The sequence below is a fragment of the Hemibagrus wyckioides genome, linkage group LG20 (genome assembly GCF_019097595.1).
Source record: "Hemibagrus wyckioides isolate EC202008001 linkage group LG20, SWU_Hwy_1.0, whole genome shotgun sequence".
Lineage (NCBI taxonomy): Eukaryota > Metazoa > Chordata > Actinopteri > Siluriformes > Bagridae > Hemibagrus > Hemibagrus wyckioides.
This window is the reverse complement of record NC_080729.1, coordinates 3875330-3898153: the sequence shown is the minus strand read 5'-3', so window position 1 is coordinate 3898153 and position 22824 is coordinate 3875330. Positions and strand designations below refer to the sequence as shown.

The following is a 22824-nucleotide window of genomic DNA, read 5'->3' as shown; positions in this document are numbered from 1 at the left end:
CTCCACTTGCCTAGAACTGGGATATCTATTACATCCCAGTTTCACCACCAGGTTGAACTCACCAAGGTATAAGTGTATTTTGGAATTTGAGTAGAATTCAAATGGAATACAAACTAAGGTGTGAAAGAGAAAAACGTAACCGATAGGACACAGTTGGGAAAGGATTTGAGAAGACAAATGAGCCAAACTAGGAGGCAAACAACCCTCTAAAGACTTCAGCACAATCAGAAATGGATTATAGTTTTTAGTAATCCTAGCCTCAGGCCCTGTCTCAAACTCCCTGAAGAAGCTCTACACCCTGCTACTAAACCCTGCAATTAAAAAAGTGTCCCGAAATGTAGTAAATCTGTATGACTGTAGCTGTCCAGAACTGCCATCTTGGAGAATATTGATAATTCTCCTTGAACTGATGATTAAAGACAATTTACCGCTACTAGTGACTCTGGGATATGTGTAGTACATTTTTTTATATGAGGATATGTGACTTTCTTGTACCACTAGGTAAACTGAAACAGGTTTACCACACCAGCCCAAACTTTAGGTTTTGTTGGCAATTTAGGTCTGCTCTTTTGTCTTAACCCTTATGTCTATTTACAACTTAGCGAGGGATGTGCCATTTTACAGGCCTTCACTTTTGGTTGAATAACAATGCTAAACCATTAGTACTGTTCCTAGATGACAAGTTTATGATAGAAAAATTATGGTTTCGTAACCTACCATCATCCAGATACATTTGGTCAAGCTCCTGTGGTTCTTGTTTGATGGTAACAGGCAGCGCAGGGGAGGTGTGATCATCTGCTACCAGGGTGGGTGGACTTCCTCTTGGCTGGGCAGAGCCAAAGGTGGCCAGATAAGGGCTTTCAGCTGCAGCCCCAGGTGTTGAGGGATGGGAGGTAGGAGAGGAGGAGGGACTACTGTTGGGGTAGAGAGGGTGGTATGAGGGGCTGCCAAGGTGTGGACTACCCTGAGGGTGGTGCATGGTGAGGGAGACAGGGTCAGGAGAGCTGGGCAAGGCCAGCCCATGGTGGGTGGAAGGATCCTGCATGGATGCCATACCTCCAGGCATGGTGGAGTGTGTAGGGCTGTTGCTCAGGCACTTAGGAAAGGGTACAGGTGAAAGGTCATGGAGCTTAGGGCTAGAGCTGGGGGAAGAGTATGGCATGGGGGTGGGGCGAGACACACAGGGGGCATAGCTGGCCACCATGCAGGGCTCAGGCTCATCCAAAGGCATCATGGTAGGCAGTCTCTGCTGGCCGAAGTAGGGATTTGCATGTATGGACATCCGGGACTCATAGTCATCAGCCGGCTCTGTCTTTATCATCGGAACTGCAAGAGAAAGGGGGGACGGGCAAAGTGAGCGAGACCGTGGACAGTAAGCTACTAAAGGAAAAAACCATAGAAGTGAGTAAGTAGGAAAGATGGCGAGTGTGAAAAGGATACCCTCTTAAACCAAATCAACTGTTCAGAATGAGAGCTGGAGAACTCTGCTATTTTAACACAGGACACAAAACAGAAAAGAAGAAACAATGAGTCATCAGGGATAGCTTCACAGCTGGCTCTAATATCGAAATTCTCTTTGGACTGGTTTCCAGCTCTAATGTGCTATTAGAAAGTATATTGAAAGAGAGCAAGCTGCTGCAGGAGCTTTAGATCCCATGGGCTCCACATTGGGTAACCAAATGTTGTCCTAAAGGACAAAAAAATGGGAATGAAAATGATTTACTTTTGATTAGGTACTTAGAGCTGGTTGAGTGAGCCCGCTCAGCATGTGGTTGCGGAGGCTTAGGGGAAAGAAAACTGAAGGAAGTCCACTGCACAGCCACCTCAATTCAGACAACCCCTCATTTGTTTCCCCAGTACACTGATTCACTTGAATACAGGCAATTATTTCTAATTATCTTGCATATTTTGGGTTTCAAGGCAGACATATTCCACATTTCTATCCACTACATACACAAAAAATAACAGTTTAATTGAGTGAAAAATGACATTGACAACCTTCCTCATCCTAACGCTCCAACCCAATACCTCAGGATTTAATCTTTTTGCGCCACATCGGTCTATTTAAGTTGCAAATTATTGAGTTGTTATTTATTTCTGCCAAACATGCAGGACCACAGCTTTGTGCAATACCATATCAGATTATATCATAGCTTTCCTACTTGCACTTGTGTAATCTATAATGTACAATCGGAGAGAACCACACTACAGCATACTAACTCAACTTGGCCAGACATCTCTAATGAATCCGAGCAAGTTACCTGTCTGATTTCAGACTATCTTGCTCCTAGGTTGTTAGTTTTTTTTTTAACGAAATGGATCTTTCACACCCGTGATCCCCAGCGCTCCATGGATTTACGTCATTGCTGTCTGCTCTAAGTGGCGTGGGAGTGCTGTGGGTGTCCCCGGACACCCTGCCTGGTGCGAGTCAGCTGCTCCCATGATCTCTGGCTCTCCCTAAGCACTTCCTCTAGAGACTACACTTACCAGCCCTGGCCTGGCTGTTGTTTGGTGCATCTGGAATAAGACTCTTCGCCTTAAGTCACCTTGGGATAACTATGTTTTTTTTTTTATTACGATGGACTGGCGGATTCAACAGCATGCAATACACCGCAGTCAAAATGCAACGCCGAAACATAATGCCCATGTTGGCCAAAATAAACAAAAAAAAGAGTATCGACTTCTTTATTTCAGTACTGTTGGATTAGTAGTGGATTTTTGTCCCGCATGCATCCTAAAATGAAAACGATGATCTATGAAAGTAGATCTAAATAAATAAATGTATTGTAGATCTAATCTGGTCCAAGACCACCCTTAATTTTTATTAGGAAGACGTATTATTCCATCTTTCTTTTTTACTAGGACCTCAGCCACAACCTTAATAATTAAATTTACACATGAGCAAAAACAAAGCAGCGGTAAAGATCTATTTTCCTCTCCAGCTTCCAGCTAAGATTTGTTTGAGAAGTTTTTCTTCATATCTTCACCCCCCTCTCTCTTTCTTCAGGATCTCCATCTCACTTCTATTAAAGTCATCAGGCCTGATGTGGATGTTTACAAAGTGTGACTTTTCTCCTGAGTGCAGTGACTACAGAGGGATTCCAGCAGTTCTTCTGTGCATCGGTGTGAAATGTGTTAGAAAAACCGAATGTCCGGTCCTGCAAAAATTCGTCCAGCTCTTGCTGCAGAATGACACTTTTTTGTTGTTGTAAAGGTCAGTAACAATTTTGGACAGCTTGTAATTCTTATCTTGGCTTTGCTCACTCAGTCTGTGCAACAAAACCGTGTCCAACACCAAAGAACCGCTTAATGCTCAAATCTGATTGGTCAAAGAAGGTTGATTGATGTTCTATAACATTCTATAATGTATGACCTTCATTGTGTCAAGTATATTTGCCAATGTGTCAAGTATATTTGCCTCTATAGGAAGGAGTCTCCAGTCTTATGAACTTCAGGATCTTTTTATTTTTTAAAAAGATTCATATTTTATAAAGTAACTCGTTAATTCCACAACATTTCAAAGTAACTATAAATGGATAAAAGTTATATATTGTCATTCTTTAATTAAATGAAATCGCTAGCAATTAAATTTGGTGTAAGACGAATAAACCACTACAGGATGTGCTGTTAAATGGGAAATATTAATGTTATTATTATTTTCCAAAAACAGAATGTTTTATTCCATATTAACAAAGACAGTATCATTTCATGGCACAAACAAACTGATAGAAAGCTATTTTACAAGCAATGTTAACATATTTAGTATAATTTAGCAAAGACAAACATTTTATTTACCTAATAAAAGTTTTAAGTAGAAGTTAATTGGTATATTCCTTGGTAAGAAATAATTTACATTTATGATATTTGGCAAACACCTTATCCAGAGTGACTTACATTTATCTCATTTATACAACTGAGCAATTAAGGGTTAAGGGCCTTGTTCAAGGGCCCAGGGTGGACCCTAGGTGCCCTAGGTGGACATGTGATTCGATCTCAGAACACTACGATCATTAGTGCCTTAACCACTGAGATCCCCCCAAATCCTATTATTTTTTTAGATAAAACTTAGATATAACTGACTAAAATACTAGCAGAAATATCAGTATACACCTACAATGCATAACCCACATACTTCTGGAGTCTCACAGTTTTGCAGTTCGAGACAGAAGGGAAGGATGAAGGAGTCTCCATGTGACACAGGTGACTCTTAATTACGTCACGAGAGCCTAGTCATAATTACAAGCCCCCTGGCAGGTGCAATCTGGTGGCCAATATGGACCAGTTGGTTGTGTCTGTCACTGGCCCAAAAGCGTGCCAGCTCCTGCCCTGCCAGCACTAGTTCCAGTTCCACACAATCACGACAAACAGCATGTTCCCTCAAAACTGGCAAACTATCAGTCCCTGAACTTGGACTGCTACTTTTCCCGGCTCGTCGAGGACAGAACGTCTCGATTTGTGAAGATCATCAAGGTGAAATAAAGGAGACGTCTCTGAGAAAACTTTTGCATGGCGTCTGTAGGAGAAACGTCTGCCCTGCATCTGTCCTTTGTGAATAGACAAAGTAGACACTGTACGTACGAGACGGTCAGTTGGTCCTGGAAAATGGACACGCTGTGTGTTGTGGGTGTTATGCCACACACAGAGAGTTGGTTTTATGGTGCTTAGTCATGTTTTGGTTGCTGGACAAAGCCACAACTGGCTGAAACATCTAAAGACTTACCCAGCGAGAGGTCAACAAGCTTCCACTGAGATGTCATGTGTTTCATTTTAACCCCTGTGTTCTGTTCACTGCTTATAAACGTCCCATTGTTGTCCATGGTCATTTCATTTTATAGCTAAAAAAAAATCTTATTTGAAAAAATAATGTGTTATTTCTTAGTATTAGTTATTAGAGATATTCATGAATATATAGATACAAAAACATTTTCCGTGTGTGTGTGTGTGTACAAAAGAGAATAAAAAGTACATGGTTTCTTTCTTACTACTCCTTTTTTTTAAATCTTTGTTCAAAGTTGTTCTGTTTATTTGTAAAATAAAAAATAAAAATTATCCAGAGCAAAAAAAAAAAAAAAAAAAAAAATCCCACTTAGGCCCACATTAAATAAAATGAAAAAAAAAAATTAAAATAAAATAAAATAAATAAATAAAATAAATAAAAATAAAATAAAATGTTAAAAAAGAATTTATATAAAAAATATTTATATATAAAATATTTAATGTACATTTTTCTAAAGAGTTTAGATTTATATGTAAAACAAAATCTCCAAAATCTCTATAAAAACATTCAGAAAATTCATTTAATTTAAACATTAACTGTAAAAAAAAAACTACGATCTTTACTACACAATAAGAGAATGTATGGAACTGTCAAATTGAATTAAATTCTCCAAATTTTCCAAATTTCAACATTTTCCCCTAATCTGGAAATTCCTTTTAATTCCATACTTTTGCAAATGTCTTCTCCAGGACTGCATGAACCATTTTGTTCCTCTCAAAATGACCTCAACATCATCTCTGTGATTTATAGCCGCCTAATAAAAGTAATTTCTCTCAGCCCAGTACATTTTAAGAGTCAACCCCTTTTTTATTTTATTTTATTTTTTTTAATAATATTGGTCCAATTATAGTCACAACTTAAAAAGTCATTTTGAAAAGGAATAAAAAAAAAAAACATAAAGGCTAAAACACACCGCCCTTCTAATAAACACCACCCTTCTACTAAGCCCGACTCGAGCTGAAGAGGCTGCCGCCGTTCAGGTTATTAATAGAACTCGATATTGTGAAGGAATCTTTGTTGTGCTTGTAAAAATAAAGGGATTCCGAGAAGCGACGGCTAAAAGTGGGCTTTCCTCTGTTCCAGCCTCTTTTTCGCCTCTGTTTTATGTGGTTGGTGAGAATGTCTCTTATTTGGAAGACGTGAACAAGACGCTGCGTCACGACTTTGCACACGAGAGAGTTGTTGGAAGTGCGATTGGAAAAGTGGCGCTCACGTCGGGAGCGAGAAAAGCACACACACATATACACACACACATATACACACACACACATGCACACAAAGATACTGATTCAGCCAACTCAAACACACACACACACACACAAACCCACATTCCTAATACTTCTTTCATGCACAAAAGTGAGAGTTTTACAGCACTGGATTTATCTCTCCTGTATTTCATTTTTATATCATTCTAGACATCTTGGACCATTTTGAAAATAAAATGTATGAAACCCATTTCAAAGAAACTGCCAGGCATTATACCACCTAATAAAAAACATATTTAACCGTAAATGAGGTGAGAAAATATACTTCTTCTATATACAGCAACGAGCAAGAATAGATGTAATTCATTGCAAAAACACACACACACACACACACACACACAGAGCTGGATGTTAAATGGAACAGGTAGCAAGTAAAAAAAAAAGAGGCTAAAAGAGTTAATCCTGATAAATGGAAGAATCCGTGGTGTGGTCTTTTTGCGGTGTGTTTTTCCGCCTTGTTAATAAATTAGCGAGGGGAAATCCCTTAGTCTCTCAGGATTATATCAATAAGATGTGATGTTAACATTTACCCTGATATTATTAAGTTAGTTTTATTTGATTCATGAAGCTGAAAGGATTCTTGATCTAAACTTGTATCTAAAAACAGGACTGAGTTCTGATTTTATTCCCTTTGCTAAAATAAATAAATAAAAAAAATAATAATAAATAAATACATGAATAAATATATGATTAAATAAATTTAATAAATAAATAAATAAATTAATTAATTAATGAACTTTTTTTTGCAGAGATAATCTACAAAATCAGGCCCTTTTTTTCCCCTTAAAAAATCCGGGGGTGGTGGAGAGGGTGCAAACTTTTGCAATCAACTGTGTGCTTGGGCAGGAAATCCTGTTTGATAGCTGATGAGAATATTTGATGCCATACAGTATGCATAGTAGGTTAGAGTCATACTTAGTGTGTGAATGTGTCACACTTTCCCTGGTCTGGTTTGTTTGGATTTTTTTTTCTTGTGATCGGTTCATTATCCTTGTGTTTCTCACATTCTGTGATGGGTTGCTGTTCTTATCCGAGGTGTCCAGTATTCCTGACTCTGGATAAAGTTTTACCTGAAGAAGAACGACTGAATGAAACACACCATTCTGTCATGATCTGCCACTGTGCAATCTGTTAAATCTGATCCTTATTTGTCTCAATAGCGTAGTATAGATATTAGTAGAAGTATAGTATAGTATAGTGTGGTGTTTCCTGGCCTTTTGAGCTTGCCTGCTTGCCTGGTTTACAGTCCTGGATTGCCTTTTTGTTACCTCGGGATTGGAGTTATGAATTTGTCCAGTAAATCTGGTGCTAAGGTTAATGCAAGGTTAACGTAATCAGACACACTTTTATGACTGATCAACCCAGGAATAGAACAATAAAACAGGATTTCGTTGCATATCCCACTTTATAGGAAAGTTGGAGTCAAACCACAAAACTCCTGATCCTTTTGGTCACTGCTTGAGCGACCACTAACCCACTGAACGTCTGTGGAAACTTAGCTATTAGTCTCAGCATTGGCTAAAAAGTAAAAGTAGTAGCACAAGCTAAGCCATGCTAGCCACCAAGAAAAGCACGTAACCTTCAGATACGAAGCTCGTCATTGTACAGCTAAACACAGACATGTCGCTAAACACGAACGTGAGCTTGCGAGTAATTATAAGATCCCGGCCTTGATCAGAATAGCATCGAATTTTCATGTTGGGATCTGTTAGCACACTGCCATGCATATTTGATTTGTGTTTACAGGACGTATAGTACGTCAGATGAATGGAAAGTGATGGTTATTTTCAATACCTCCCACAGACTGCAGCCTGTTTGTGTCGTCCTTCCGCTTTTTAAAGAATGTGCAGCTAATTTTAGAGGTGGTTTTCACACTCAGTGGCTTTCATGTGTGTGCATGTGTGTGTGTTGTGCGTTCTTTTTCTTTTTTATGCCTGACACTATAGCGTGCGTGAGATGTTCTTTATGAGAAACATCAACAACCACAATTGTGCTTGAAGTGGTAGCAGGAGCAATTCACACGAGCGCAGCAGGAAGTGATGACAAGCTTTGTTGGCCTTCTCTCTCATTTTCACCGTCACACACACACACACACATACACACACATCCATGCTCACCCCCCCTCCCAAAAAATAAAAGTATCCTATAACTTTCAGGTGTTACCCACTGTATTCTTGAAATGTGTGCTGTTTAAAAAAGAAAACGCATTGAATAACGTAGAGTTTTCCCGGAATTTTCTGCTTCAACAGAAAGAAAATCCCTCAAACGAAAGTGAAAGAAGATGTCTTGGAAAGCTTGGTGTAGATGACTGAGGTAATAAATACAGTAAAAATGAAGAATCAGAGTAGAAATGAAGCGTGATGAGTTACCGTTGCACGGCAGGTAGGTGAAGCGCTGATACTGGCTCCTCTTCCTCTTGCCGTTGCAGACGTAAAAGCTAACGTTCACGGAGCTGGATATCCTCTGGTTGCGATAAGGAGGGATTTCCACCACCAAAGAAGTCTGTTATTAACAAAAATGTAGTGATTAATAACTAGAAAAGGAATTGTGAAGAAATTCTTCCTCCTAAGATGACTTAAAAGGATTAGCAGATTCAGTTTCTTTTGTTTTTAGCAACCTTAGCCTTTCTTGCTTTAACCCAGAGCTCAAACTGACACAGAATTCATTCACAATTAAGAAATAGACATTCGTCTTTTATTTTATGATACAAATTTGGTGACTATGCATCGTAGTATAACCCCTGAAAATGCAAAACAAACTGTTTTTTAGGCTACTTCGAATTATATTACTAGCATGCTAGGGTAAATAACTAACTACACTGTGTAGTTCCGGTATTGTTTTTCTTCTTCATTTCTGCAAAAAGCTAAGATTTGTTATAGGTTTTAAGTCAATTCTAGAGAAATCTGATGACATTCAGGGGAAGTCCTGCTGGATGCCAACTTTTTTCTGAGGTAAAAACATTCAGTATTAAGGTGTAGCTGTAACTAATCCTCTCAGAATAAATAAATAAATAAATAAATAAATAAATAAATAAATAAATAAATAAATAAATAAATAAATAAATAAATTAACAAGATAAAATAGCACAGAATTCTTGGAGAGAAGTGAATTGAAATCTTTCATGCTAATCAGATTAAAAAAAAAAATCAGCTAGCAAATGATGCTATCATTAAAAGACCTTTAAGGTATTAGGATGGGCAGCTAAAGGGGAATTCCCCTGGCAAATATGTGAGGGGGAAGTTGTTTTTTTGGCTAGTGGTTTCTGAGGGACGGTGAGAGAAATGAAATGATCAGTCCACAAGCAAAAAATAAATAAATAAAATAAAATAAATTAATAAATGAACTTTAAAAATTCTCCATTTTATCTTTTTGCATTTTTTGCATACACTTATCACACAATAATTGGCTTTGTAGTTGAACGTGTGTGTATTAGGACTATTAGGTGTGTAGTCTTTGCATGATGGTTGTGAGATGTTTCATCGCTCTGTGTATATAATGATGGAGAAGCGATGATATCAGCAGCTGTCTGAGTCATGATGGACGGATGGAGTGGAAGAAATGCTTCATGCTCTGCACTCTTTTAACAGTACGGGGCAGCAGGATGTGGCCATAGCCATGGACTGAGGTATGTGTGTGTGTGTGTGTGTGTGTCCTCAGGAGTGTCAGGGGAACCTAAATGAGATGGCCATGTTTCCATAGGCTCTCAATAAACAAGCATGTTATAATAGTCTTTAAGTTTTTACTACACACACACACACACACAAACCCACTGTCTTTTTCCACTGGGTAGTTCTGGTCCTATCACCAACTGGCCCTAAAGGCCAATTAGCATTAAGGCGAAGGGTCATGATTAGCCTAGCTGATGCAACGGCTTGCTTTGAGAAGCACAAAACCATGCAATAATAACAAAAGACAAAACAAGCATTCGAGTTGGCGTACAAGAGTCCTACAAGAGCAAAGAGTGCCCGTTGCTTTGCAGAAAGATGTTTTTGGACTCATAAAAATGAAACCCTGGGATCGGCGATAAGCAAGATTACATTCGTGATATTAATATCAAGTGTTCTAGTGTTGTTTCGTTGGTTACCAAAACCTCACAATACAAAACAAAACAAAACACTGTATAATTGTGGATCTGGAAGATGTATTGTGATATTATGTCTTTGCCCTGTTTTAATTTCAGACAAAACCAACCTTTCGGGACAGGAATTAGCATAAAAGCAATAAAAAGCTAATTAGAGCACGTCGCTCTGTCTGTTTTCTGAGCGTAAATATAACCAAGTTGTGGAGCGGTTTATTTGTAGGTTATTTCCTTCGCACAAAACACAATGTGTGTTTATTGTGTAATTAGAAGCAACACTTTAAGCGTGTGTTATGAACAAAACAAAAGTCAGCGGTGCGTTTAACATAATGCTCGCGGTAAAGATTCCTTTTTGGACTTTAGTAAATAGAGGCGATGAAAAGAACGAATAAACGTCTTAATCAGACCTATTTTTGTTTGTGCAGCAGCAGATGAAGATGATGACAGTGTGTGTGTGTGTGTGTGTGTGTGTGTATGTTTGTGTGTGTGCTGGAGGGATGGGAGGGTGATGGTGGGGGGGTGTTAGTATGTATGTAGTGGAAAAACGGGACACAATAAGCAGTAATTTGAGTCACTGAGGTGAGACCAGAGACTTTGCAAATTGCTTGAAAAGATCACTTAGTATTGCACAAGCTAATCAGCCGCCTCTTTTACGCCGAGTAATAAATGAGCAAAGGTTACATCAGAGAGCCGGAGTGTGTCGAATCCAGAAGCCGGAAGCAGGGAGAGTGTGTACAGCTAAACCTTGCATCAGCAAAATAATGTCTCAAATTCATATCTTAAAATAATGCCTTGAATCCTTCGATAAAAAAAAAGATAAGCTAATTATAAGGAGAGAAAACGATCATATCGCAGGACGAGAATCAGATGAATACGGCTGCAGGTGATTATATAAATATCACTTCTAGAGGGTCATTACAGTACGTCTATCTATCTATCTATCTATCTATCTATCTATCTATCTATCTATCTATCTATCTGTCTGTCCGTCCGTCCGTCCGTCCGTCCATCCATCCATCCATCCATCCATATCTCTACTTACAGATTTGCGAGACTCTTTGTCCACATTGGCTTCTGTCTCCCAGACATGGTGTCCATCTGGAAATATAAAAAAGCACCAAATTATTTAGCAAAGAAAAAAATGTTAGCAATAAATTTCCTTCTAAGTTTATATATATATATATATATATATATATATAAGAACAATTAACTTGTAGAATATATACATGAGAAATATCGATAGATAGAAGATCTAGAAGAAGATAGATAGATAGATAGCAAAGCAATCAGATGTTAAAAAATTACCTTCTAATTTTCTTCTAATGAGAGAGAGAGAAAGAAAGAGAAAGAAAGAAAGAAAGAAAGACACAAATGAGATAGATAGATAGATAGATAGATAGATAGATAGATAGATAGATAGATAGATAGATAGATAGATAGATAGATATGCCTACTAGAAGCTTTCTTCTACTAAGGGAGAGAGAGAGATAGATAGATAGATAGATAGATAGATAGATAGATAGATAGATAGATAGATAGATAGATAGATAGATAGATAGATAGATAGATAGATAGATAGATAGATAGATATGACTCCTAGAAGCTTTCTTCTAATAAGAGAGAGAGAGAGAACTCCGATTCAGATGCTAAGGATTACACAGATGTAGTGATTGTGACAATTTGAAAGTAGACACTGATCTTGTGTGATGTCTGAAGTCACTTGTGCTTGTAGGTAAATACTAAAGAAACTAGCTAGCAATGTTTCGATGATTAGTTGCACAAATAGAGTCAAATTCTTTTAGAAAAACGAACGCTTTGCAAAATTATTTAGATAGAAGAGGAAATTGTTTATGTTAGAGAAAAGCTGAGCTATTATTTGGAAAATTTCAATCATGCTCTGTAACGTTTCTTTTCCACAAGAATTATTGCTCGTTTTCATAGGGTGCCAATAATTCTGGTGATGAATGTCTGAATGACTTTAAAATAAGCATGCATACTTTTTTCCAAGCAGTCATATTCTGTGAAGTTTCGAGTCAAACCCTGAACGATGATTTTGCGTTAGTGCTGATTACTAACGATAAAAATAGGAGACGCACGTTTCTGTTGATCGGTATAGTTACTTCTATTAACCGCGCCAATTTATTCTCTGAAGTGGATGTGAGCAGAGTGTATGATGATCAGGAATATTCTATACAGCAAGCTTGCATATGGAGTTTAGAGGATGTGGTTAAACTTTCATTATCAGTACACTGACGGTGTCTGAGTCAGACTAAAAGTGGGCCAGCGTATGCTTTTCCACTGATCTGTTCTTCTCATCAAATTCTCTCTCAAGAGCAAATCTCAGGCAGATTTTTAGTCCTATCAGCTCCTGACGAAGTGTGTGTGTGTGTGTGTGTGTTGGATGTCAGGGTGAAGAAAGATCTACAGCCCTGCATGTGTGAAAGTGCTCGGTATATGCTGAAAGACAGATATTCATCTATTAATAAAACACTTTAACCAAATACGGATACGTAAACAAAAGAATGAATGAAATGGAATCGGAGCAGCGAGTGGGAGACGTGATCCCGAGTGCGCAGCGCTGTCAGGTCTCGCCAATTCTCCGTTCCTCAGTGTTGGATTTTTGGACAGGGCAGTATTCCTTTAACAGCACTGCATCATGGGGGAATCTCACTCCTCTGTCTCCTCCAGCGGGGAAACCTTAGACATCCCCTTAAGTCCATTGCTGGTAAACATGTTTTTCAGGTGCTGCTCCCTCATCCCTCACTCCTCCCTTATTGTCTCTTTCCTTCATTCACAATCCTCCTCTCTCTCTCTCTCTCTCTCTCAATTCAACTCAATTGCATTTAAAGTAGTTCTACTGGAATATTAAGTTACAATACCGATGCATTTAGATCAGTCTGTATTATATATCATTGCATTAATCAACCAATAAAGATTATTGTTTTGATGAAAACTATATCAATATCAATAAAAGATCGTATGACTTCTTTTTTTGTGTGTGTGTGTCTGCAGTAGAGAGTTAGAGTTACCATCGTTATTAGTGTTCTAAATGATAATGCACTGTAATAGTCTGTACTGAACAAGACTCTGAACAGATGTTTATCTACACATACGAGCTTTCCAGAAAAATCCTCTTCTTCGACGCGCAAACCGGCGTCAAGACGTGGCATGCTCGTGTAAACTGTCCAAGCTAAAGAAGCGGCGATATGATAACGATAATTACCGTAACACGACACTATAATAAAGCTGGTGTTCCTTAATCAACAGTTAAACTGCAGACCAGACATCCATCATGTGAACGCTGTGTTTATGGACCATAAATCAATTCCGTTTGTTCCGTGAGGTCTGGTACATGTAAAGGAATAATAGAAAGATTAAAGAAAAGTGAAACTACCTATTAATATTGATGTGTTTGCAAAAAAATAAAAAAAATCAATTTTTTTTTAAAGAAGTGCACATTTATATGCAGGAAAAGTATATTATTTTTTTATTTATTAATTTTTTAAAGTATTTTTTTTTCTTTTTTTTCTGTAAATTATGTCATGAATTTATGACAGATGGATGGATAATATGGAAAAAAAAATATGTTGTAATATTTTAAATAATATTGATTTTCATGATATTTTTGTGATATTTTGTAAAAGCTGTTGCTATAGAAGAATTCTGGCAAAAAAACAAACAAAACATTTATCTTTTTTACTTCGACCCCTTTTGACTTTAAGACATTTCTCTCACCAAAGAAATTCTGCCAAAAAGTGATGAAAAACATTCTATTTTTACTTTGATTCGACTTCTTGCCTTTGTCATTCATCTTTAACCAAAACAATCCGAGAATTCTGCCAAAAAGGACAAAAAAAGATTCTTTTCTTTTATTTTAATTTAACAATTTGATTTTAAGAAACGATAAAAAAAAAAAATACAACATAAAATAAAAACCAGAAGTGTGTCTTTTTATTGACTTTTTTTTAATTTGTTTTTTGTTATTTTAGTTTTTTTTTTATTTAGAATTTTAGAATTTCATTTCGATGATTGCAATTTCTAAATGCAATTTTTAACTTGTGTACAAAACCAGATCAGAACTAGATTGGTTGTGATGCATATTTCATATTGAGTACAGAAAAGCATGTGTGTGTGTGTGTGTGTGCATGTGTGTGTGTGTGTGTACAACTAAAGTTACGGACAAAATAAAACACTATTATTTTTAATACAGCAAGACTTTTACAACAGACTATTATGCCTCACCTTTACCTTCCTCTCCCCCCTCATCCTGTCTCTCTCTCTCTCTCTCTCTCTCTCTTTTACCCTCACTTCCCCATCCTGTCTCTGTCTTTCACTCTCCTAATATCTGTCTCCAATCGGCGGGCACCAAAATTAAACACAGCCGTTTTTACGGGGGCCCCCGTAGCCAGGAAAATTGCTCCACAGGATAAAACGACAAACTAAAAGAGGAGAGGTCTTAATCGTCCTTTTCCTGCTCTTTGTTTTTTTGTTTTTTTTTGGTGCAGCAGATGAGTTGGGTGAGAGCCACATATGTGGCATACCTTTTCATGTCAGAGAGAGCCGTAGGACTGATAACCGCAAAACTTTCCATGCACTCCCTGCAACATCTGTAAAAATGCTTCTGTTCCTGCCCACGCTGCTCTGACATCCCCAAGCCACACGCCCACACACACACACACACACACACACACACACACCTCAATGCTCTTTCATCAGTCAGAGAGGTTATAGACAAATCACCATGATTATCAAACTCCTTCCAGAGATACAACACATAGTGGTTTACAGAAGCACACACACACACACACACCACCCAGCACTCATGGAAGATAGATAGAGCAGCTACATTCATGTCCTTACATGATTCACACACACTTCATATTGCACTCATAAAAAAGAAAGACAGAAAAAGAAAACAAAGTTAGATCAGCTAATAGGTCAACATTCTGTCAGAAATCCTGCCAGGTTAGCTCATGCTAGCTAGTTCAGAGCGAATCTAAGTGTTTAATTAGCTTTTGTTGCTCAGCTATTTTTTCATTATACTCTACATCCTGTCAAACAGTCTGTCCCATACGCTCGTCTCATTCAGCTAACTGTAAGTGTTAACTGTGAAGATTTGTAATTGTGGGTTAAATATCCTGTCAGTTTCACTCATGTACAAAGTCAAATTAAGCTATGTTAGCATGATAGCTAGTGTAAGCTGTGGATATTGTCAATTTTTCTAATAATGTGTCAAAATTATTCCACGAAATCCTGTCAGTTTACCTCATTTTAGCTAGCTGACTAGGACTAGCAGTGAATATGAGCATTAATCAATAGCTTACTAAGTCAAATGAACCTATCTTAGCATGCTGGCTAGTGCATGCTGTGAATATTGTCAACAATATCCCATGACATCCAGCCAGTTTACCTCATTCTAGCAGGCTGACCATTGTTAGCAGTGAATATCAGCATTCAGGAATAATGTACAAAGTCAAATTAACCGATGTTAGCATGCTAGCTAGCGTAAGCTGTGAATCATGTCAACTTTTATAATAATGTGTCAAAAATATCCTTTCAAATCCTGTCAGTTTTCCTTATTTTAGCTAGATGACTAAGGTTAGTAGTAAATATGAGCATTAATGAAGAGCTTACACAGTCAAATTAGCCTATGTTAGCATGCTAGGTATTGTAAGCTGCGAATATTGCCAACAATATTCCATGAAATCCAGTCAGTTTACCTCATTTTAGCTAGCTAACTAGGGTTAGCAGTGATGAGCATTAATGAATAGCAAAGTAACCTATGTTAAAAAGTAACCTATGTTAGCATGCTAGCTAGTGTACGCTGTAAATATTGTCAACTTTTATAATAATGTGTCGAAAATATTCTTTAAAATCTTAGCAGTGAATATGAGCATTATCGGAAACATTCTTAAAACACGTAACCTTACGCTAGTCTGCTAGCTATCATTAGCTGTACATACAATAAAATCCTTCTCTAAAGTCCTGGCACAGCTATTTCTTTAGCTGTTAGCATTTAATACAAGTGTTTATGAATGACTTCTAAATGACTAGCTAATGTAAGCTGTAAATATTGTAGACATTTATAAGATTTCTCTTAAATCCTGTCATGTTAGCACTGGTTAGCTAGGTAACCAGTGTCGGCAGTGAATAGGATCATTTCTGAATGATTGAAAAAGCAAAATTAGCTTCTGTTAGTCAGAAGCGATGACTTAAAAAATTGTATTACAAATCCAGTCAGAAATGCTAGAAATCACATAGCTAGCATTAGCAGGGAAGATTTTGACCTTTTAAAAAACGTGTCCTAGAATTCCTGTCAGATTTATTTGTTAGCCAGCTAGCTAATAGCATAAGCGGTGAATATATAAACATTTTGAAGTATCGATCAAAATTTTTATTTGAAATCCTTTCAAATCCTTTTCGCTAGGTCTGTCTGCTCATTTCCCTTCAGCTTGCTGATGTCTGTGCGTACGGAGAGAAGAGAAAGACCCGAAGAGTGAGAGAGTCAGAGGGGTTAAAGAGAAAGATGGACAATGAACTGAGAAATAGATCAAGAGTAAAGGAGAGAGAGAGGCCAGAGAGGCATAAAGAGAAAAACAAAAGGAATGAGTGATATACAGAGAGAGTAGAGACAGATGGAAGGACAGACAGACAGTGGAGGGGGAGAGACAACCAGAAAGAGGGAAAGGGAGAGAAAGAATGAAGAAAAAAAGACAGAGGGAGAGAGAGAGAGAGACAGACAGACAGGGAGGGAGGGAGGGAGGAATGGACTGAGGGAGAGAGAGGAATGGACTGACAAATGGAGGGAGATCTAGACAGAATGAGAGATAAACTGATAAATGGAAAGAGAAAGAATGATTGACTGACTGGTAGATAGAGATAGAGGGAAAAGAGAGAGACAGGCCGATATAATGCTAAAAGAGACAGGCAGAAGGAGAGAGGAGAGATGGATAGACAGAGAGAGTGAAAAAGAGTAAGACAGGGGGAGAGAGACAGCAGAGAAAGTTAGACAAGCGGAGGAGGAGGATGAGAGATGGATAGACAGAAAGAGGGAGAAAGGGACAGGCTGGAGTGAGAGACAGCAGAGAACATGAGACAGGCAGAGGAGGAGGAGGAGAGACAGACAGCGAGAGGGAGAAAGGACAGGCATGGAAAGAGAGACAGCAGAGAAAGTGAGAAAGGCGAAGGAGGAGGAGAGATGGATAGACAGAGAGAGGGAGAAAGAGACAGGCAGGGAAAGAGAGTGACAGCAGAGAAAGTGAGACAGGCAGAGGAGCAGGAGAGATGGATAGACAGAGATAGCAATGAGAGGCATACATACAGACAGAGGGGGAGAGAGAGACAGACAGAAGGAGAGAGAGAGAGATAGAGACAGAGAGAAAGACAGACATAGAAATTCCAGTGGTGTATGCAGGATCCAGGCACAGCTCCAATCGGACCAGATGTAAAACGCATCACGGCCACAAGGGAATTCCCTCCCCTCTGAGTCAGAGAGAGGCTTTCCCCAGCACACACACACACACACACACACACAGACACACACACTCCACGAGGTGTGCCAGGTATGCCTACGAGTAGCCCTGCCAAAACGGAGGGGAAACTCTTCAGCTTTTTCTTACAGACCCACAGGAACACAAATGACCACACAATCACACACACAATCACACACACTCTCAAATAACAAAGTGCATTTCCATGCAAATGTCAACCTCACCCTGGAAACATAAAGTTACAAGCACAGGAAAAAAAAAATCACACACTTTTGGTTCTGGTCAACAAAATTATGGCGGGTGAAAAGACACGCTGCAGAGCGCTTTTCCAAAATAAGGGATTCTGGAATACAGACCTTATCACGGGGCACAAATCCTACCTTAACATGATTGGCACATGAATATTCTGGGCCAAACTGAGTATTGAGTATCGTTAGAGCTGTGTGTGTCTGTGTGTGTGTGTGTGTATTCCTGAAAGATTGGTCTGTTCCTATTTGATCCCTCTGAAGGGAATCCCTCACAGCTGAGACACTGAAAACACTTCCTGTTTAAGACACAAACACGCCTGCAGGCTAGCCACACACACACACACACACGTAAACAAGAAAACACATGAAAAGCAGGCTATATTTAGATTAGGTACTACACACACACACACACACACACGGCCTGCATTCAAAATAGACGAAGGACCCAAGCTCTGCATTTAAAGCTTAAATAGCTCAACTACAATGAGCAGACCTTTTTTAAATGAGTAATAAATTGCCTGTGTGTCAGTTCCACACAAAATCAACTCTAATGAGCAACAAAGCATGCAAGAACGTACACCATAAAAAGATCGAACAAATATCCCGAAGTTTCCATATCGCCTGTTTTCCTGGCAAACCTTCCAATTCAAAAATGCTGGAATGATTGACAGCTGAACTCGCCAGTGAGAACTGACAGCCCCTGGAATCTCCGCTTCTTTCCCTTCTTTTTAAAGATGAACTCTCTTTATTAATGATGCGTCGAAATTTAGGCGAGCGAAAATGCATTTGCATATTACATTCTGATTGGCTCAACACCTGGAAGAAACCTTTAAGCACTAAAGAAAATAAAGCTTCTATTACTTCGAAAGCTTCTACTTTAGCGTTACCTTCAATGTGGAGGAGAGAACCTTTTGTTTTTCTATAATACGCCTGATGTGATGTGCAAGTGAAGAAAGCCATCTGTTGCTATTTAAAGGCTGGAAATTTGAAGAAGGTGTTTATTGGCATCCATTTTGGAAAGCCGGTGCTGCTCCTCAGCTTTAATGCTGCGGTTAGAAAGCGTGCGTTTTTCATGGTATTAAAAGGCATTCGCGTGAGTTTTAGTATTTGACAGTTCATTTGTGTTTGACTTTTTAATTACTACAATAAACTTTAACGTGTCTTCTTCTTCTGTTTTCTCGCTCTTTCTGTCTTTCTGTCTGTCTCTCTCTCTCTCTCTCTCTCTCTCTCTTCATGGATTTAGGCTAATTTCTAAATGTTGAGAAGTTTGCTTTAGAGATACAGAGAGATAGGAAGACAAATATTCAGCCATGTTGACCAGACAGGATTGTTAGGAATTCTGACAAGGAGGCTGCAAAAAGAGAAAACAAACGGCCTGCGATGACAATAACAGACCAGCAAAGTGCTGTGGGCTGCACAAAAACAGCACACGCCGCGTCAGTGTGTTAAACGGTCAGCCTAGGAAAAGAGAAGAGAGAGTGAGAGAGAGAGAGAGAGAGAGAGAGAGAGAGTGGGAGAAGTGAAAGGAGGACAGAGGGAGGGCTTCCCTCTCTTGGGGATTCCCTCTCTTTCCACTCCAATCAGAGCTGAATTTGCATGCACAGCCTGTTGCTGCATAAACAGCTCACTCTGAGGCTGATGCCTGACATGTCAGAGCGGATGAGGTGCTTGTGTTTAATGGCCGCTTCGGGCCTCTGCACATATGTGCGTATTTGTATATAAATATATATTTTTGTGTATATATATATATATATATATATATATATATATACATGTTGTGGAAGCCCCTACCAGGATAGGGAATTTCTCTTTCCAGAAAAGAAACCCACAAACTTGATAGTTTTAGGCTTCTATCCAAATGCTTCAATGAATTTTTCAAATAAGATGTCAAAAGAAAAACTATAAACCGTTGCACGTCAAAAGCGGTCATGGAGTACATCCTAAACCACATGCTACCGGATTATTGTTAATGCTACCATTCAATTTAGTTCTTCAGCTAAAGAATCAGAGTCTAAGAAAATGACTATGTCTTTCCAAATCAGGAAAAAGAGAGGTCAGTTTTACACTTTTTGAAAAGGGTTCCTCATGGGTTTTGAAGAGTTTATTTTAATTGCTATTTGAAAACTCTGTAAAAAAGTATCCATAGCGTCCAGGAATAATACTCGAACAATCCAGCCACGTGTCTCAAAACATTCGGGGGAGTCTTGTACCATCAGCCATCAGATTCCACAATGCAACAGTATCCAGTACTTCCTACTCCACTATTTTAGTCCATATATTTATCTCACAGATAAATCCATCTCATCTCTCATCCCATTTCTCTCAAACTGTGCTGTAGTATAAGTCCCAGGTTTGGGCATAGAGTAATCTTTTCTCATCTATTGCTCATATATTTTCTGTTCATCCAAACACCAGTGTTGAAACACTTTTTTTCCCCTTCAGGTTTTTACAATACACACGTTTAAAATTAGCATAAAAAAAACAGATGGAGACACCACCACTACTGACTACACATTATTAAAAGCATTTGCCAAATCTCTGGCAGTCAGTTTTCCCAAATGTCTCTGAATGTTGCTGTGCTAAACCAACGTTCTGGGACAGATTGGACCTATGGTAGGTATCCATCTTCTTTCAGGAAAGATCATTGTTTCTAGATTTCCATCCATCTTAATTCATTAGTGTTTAATGTGACGCTTCAGCACAACTCCTCTCTTAGGGGCCGGCAGCAGGCCAAGTGAAGTAAAGAGTTTACCCCTAGACAGTGGAGACCCCGCCGAGAGAGGAACAGCAGACGCATTCATATTCTTGGGGAAAAGCCTGAGGCGAGAGATGCCAAGGAAAACAAGGTAAAACACCACACAATGGTTTTTCGAAGTGATTTTTTTTTCACGCTGACGTTCCAGCAGTTCTGTCCTGAAGTGCGATTCTGAAACTCCGGCCAGAGGGAATCGCTCAGGCTGAGCCGCTGAGCCTAGAAAAGCTATGTTTAATTGCTAATGTTGTGTTTCAACCTCCTCTGCACTGACAGACATTAAAAATGCACTGACTAAAACGAGCTGAGATTTATAAATGACAGAAACAATAAGTGTGTGATCAAGAAAAGCATTAAAAATCAGGAGCACTACAGATTCATATCGAAATCTGTGTGTAATCACAGGTGGCGGAAGACATCTTATCTTTCTTCTCATCATCGTGTGTATAGAAATCGGTGGTTTAGGCCTCGCCAACAGGTTTCCAAACGCAATCAAGGAAACGACTTGTAGCCCTCGAATATCAACATCTTGTTGCGCTTTTCCACCCAGACAGCATATGTTTGACAAATAAATTCCAGCAGACAGATGAGGTGACTGAAATAATAGAGAGATCTATTATTTTTATGGAGACAGAAAGATGGAGGAAAATGGGGGAAAGGGCTGGTGAGGGAGAAAATGAGTCTGCAAGACTGAAAGAGAGTGGAGAGGAGAGGGAGAGGGAGAGAGAGAGAGAGAGAGAGAGAGAGAGAGATTGCACATGCCCCGTTTGTGATTCATTCCTCAACTTGCGGCTGAACGTCAGAGAACAGGCAATGGAAACTTGTGCAAATGTAAATACGTTTTGGTTTAAAAATATAGCGTCCTAATGCACACCACATGGGCCGCCTGGCAGGCCACGCTCTATTTTGACGGAAGGACAGACCGAAGGAGCAGAAGGAGAGAGGCAAGGAGAGGGGATGGTAATAAAAAAACGAGGGCAAGTGAGGAAGCAAATGGGAGGGAAATTAAAAAGGCGGAATGAGAAAACACCAGCTTAGGCTTACCTTGGGCCTTCTCCACGAACATGACTTTAGATTCGGGCAGGAAGTTATGGCCACTGAGGAGCATCCTTTTACCTCCTGATGCTGGGTAGCTGTCCAGACTCTGCTTCTCCACCAAAGGCAGCTCCTGTGCTGAGCGCTGGGCTGCAGGAGAACAAACACGAATCACTAAGAAGCATCAGACCTCTCTGAACCTGATCTCCATCTGTCCCTGAGAGTCCAGAAACTTCTCTTCCAAGACCTTTATGTCTGTTTTTTCACTGGCTAGTAAACTCAGTGTCTACTGTATTTGTCGTACGATATGTCTTTCTCAATTCTAAGAAATATATATGTAACATTTATGGAAATAGAAATCTAAAATCTACCCCAGTGCTTGGGGGAGTTTCCAAGTGACAGGTGGAAGAATCAGTGCTGTATACTGTAACTAGCAATGTAGCTTTAATAGTGGGCTAACTTGTAGCTTGTAGGCTCAGCTAAGTAACCAGTGTTAGCATTTTTCCACTGTTGGAATAATTGATCCGTTTCGAGCCATACATAACTCAGTGCTTTAGCTTTGACTAAAAAGGATCTATCAGGAACACATTTCTTGTATTGATATGTTTATAGATGCTATTTGCCCGTTAAGCAGCATGGTTTGTTTCTTCATCCTCATCAACAAACTCGTTTCAGTGATTACTTAAGCACCAGCTTGCTGTTAATTTTTTTCATGCCAAAGCTCAAGGCCATTTTGGTTATACTGAGCGTTTTCTCAGCCAGAATACATAGCATCAAATTCGGTTTACTGGTTTGTTATCAGGATCTTGGCATATTAATCCCAGTCTTGTAAGAAATTTTAATAAGTGACAAAAGAGAGCAGAGTGTAGCCCATCTGTTTGCCCTGAATGTAGAGGAAGCTTATTACACTGGGGCAGATTTATGGGAATGGCAAAGAGAAGTGAATAACATCATGATTTTTAAACAAGGCACACTCTCGAAAACTGGACAATTCCAGTTTCTCTAATCACAACGTGTTTAAGAGTGATCTTTGCATCTGGAAAATGACCTTCAGTGGCCCAGTGTAAATAGCTAAAAACTGAGCTAACAGCTGTTATACTGTAAATCTTTTAATGAGTTGCTGACTCATTTTTAAGCTCATGTGTTTACCATAAATATTTGCACTTAAAAAAACAATCT

At 38.9% G+C, this 22824-nt stretch overlaps 1 protein-coding gene across 2 annotated transcripts in view; it reads right to left on the bottom strand.

Moving 5' to 3' along the window:
* Positions 1–22824, bottom strand: part of LOC131371124 (nuclear factor of activated T-cells, cytoplasmic 1-like) — a 61202-nt gene that overhangs the window by 16783 nt on the left and 21595 nt on the right. For both annotated transcript variants that reach the window (XM_058418909.1, XM_058418910.1), the window contains exons 6-9: positions 21655–21795; positions 11163–11218; positions 8412–8544; positions 718–1326 (exon numbers count right to left, since the gene is read on the bottom strand). In XM_058418909.1, the coding sequence (XP_058274892.1) occupies positions 718–1326; positions 8412–8544; positions 11163–11218; positions 21655–21795 (939 nt within the window). The remainder of the gene's footprint in view (positions 1–717; positions 1327–8411; positions 8545–11162; positions 11219–21654; positions 21796–22824) is intronic.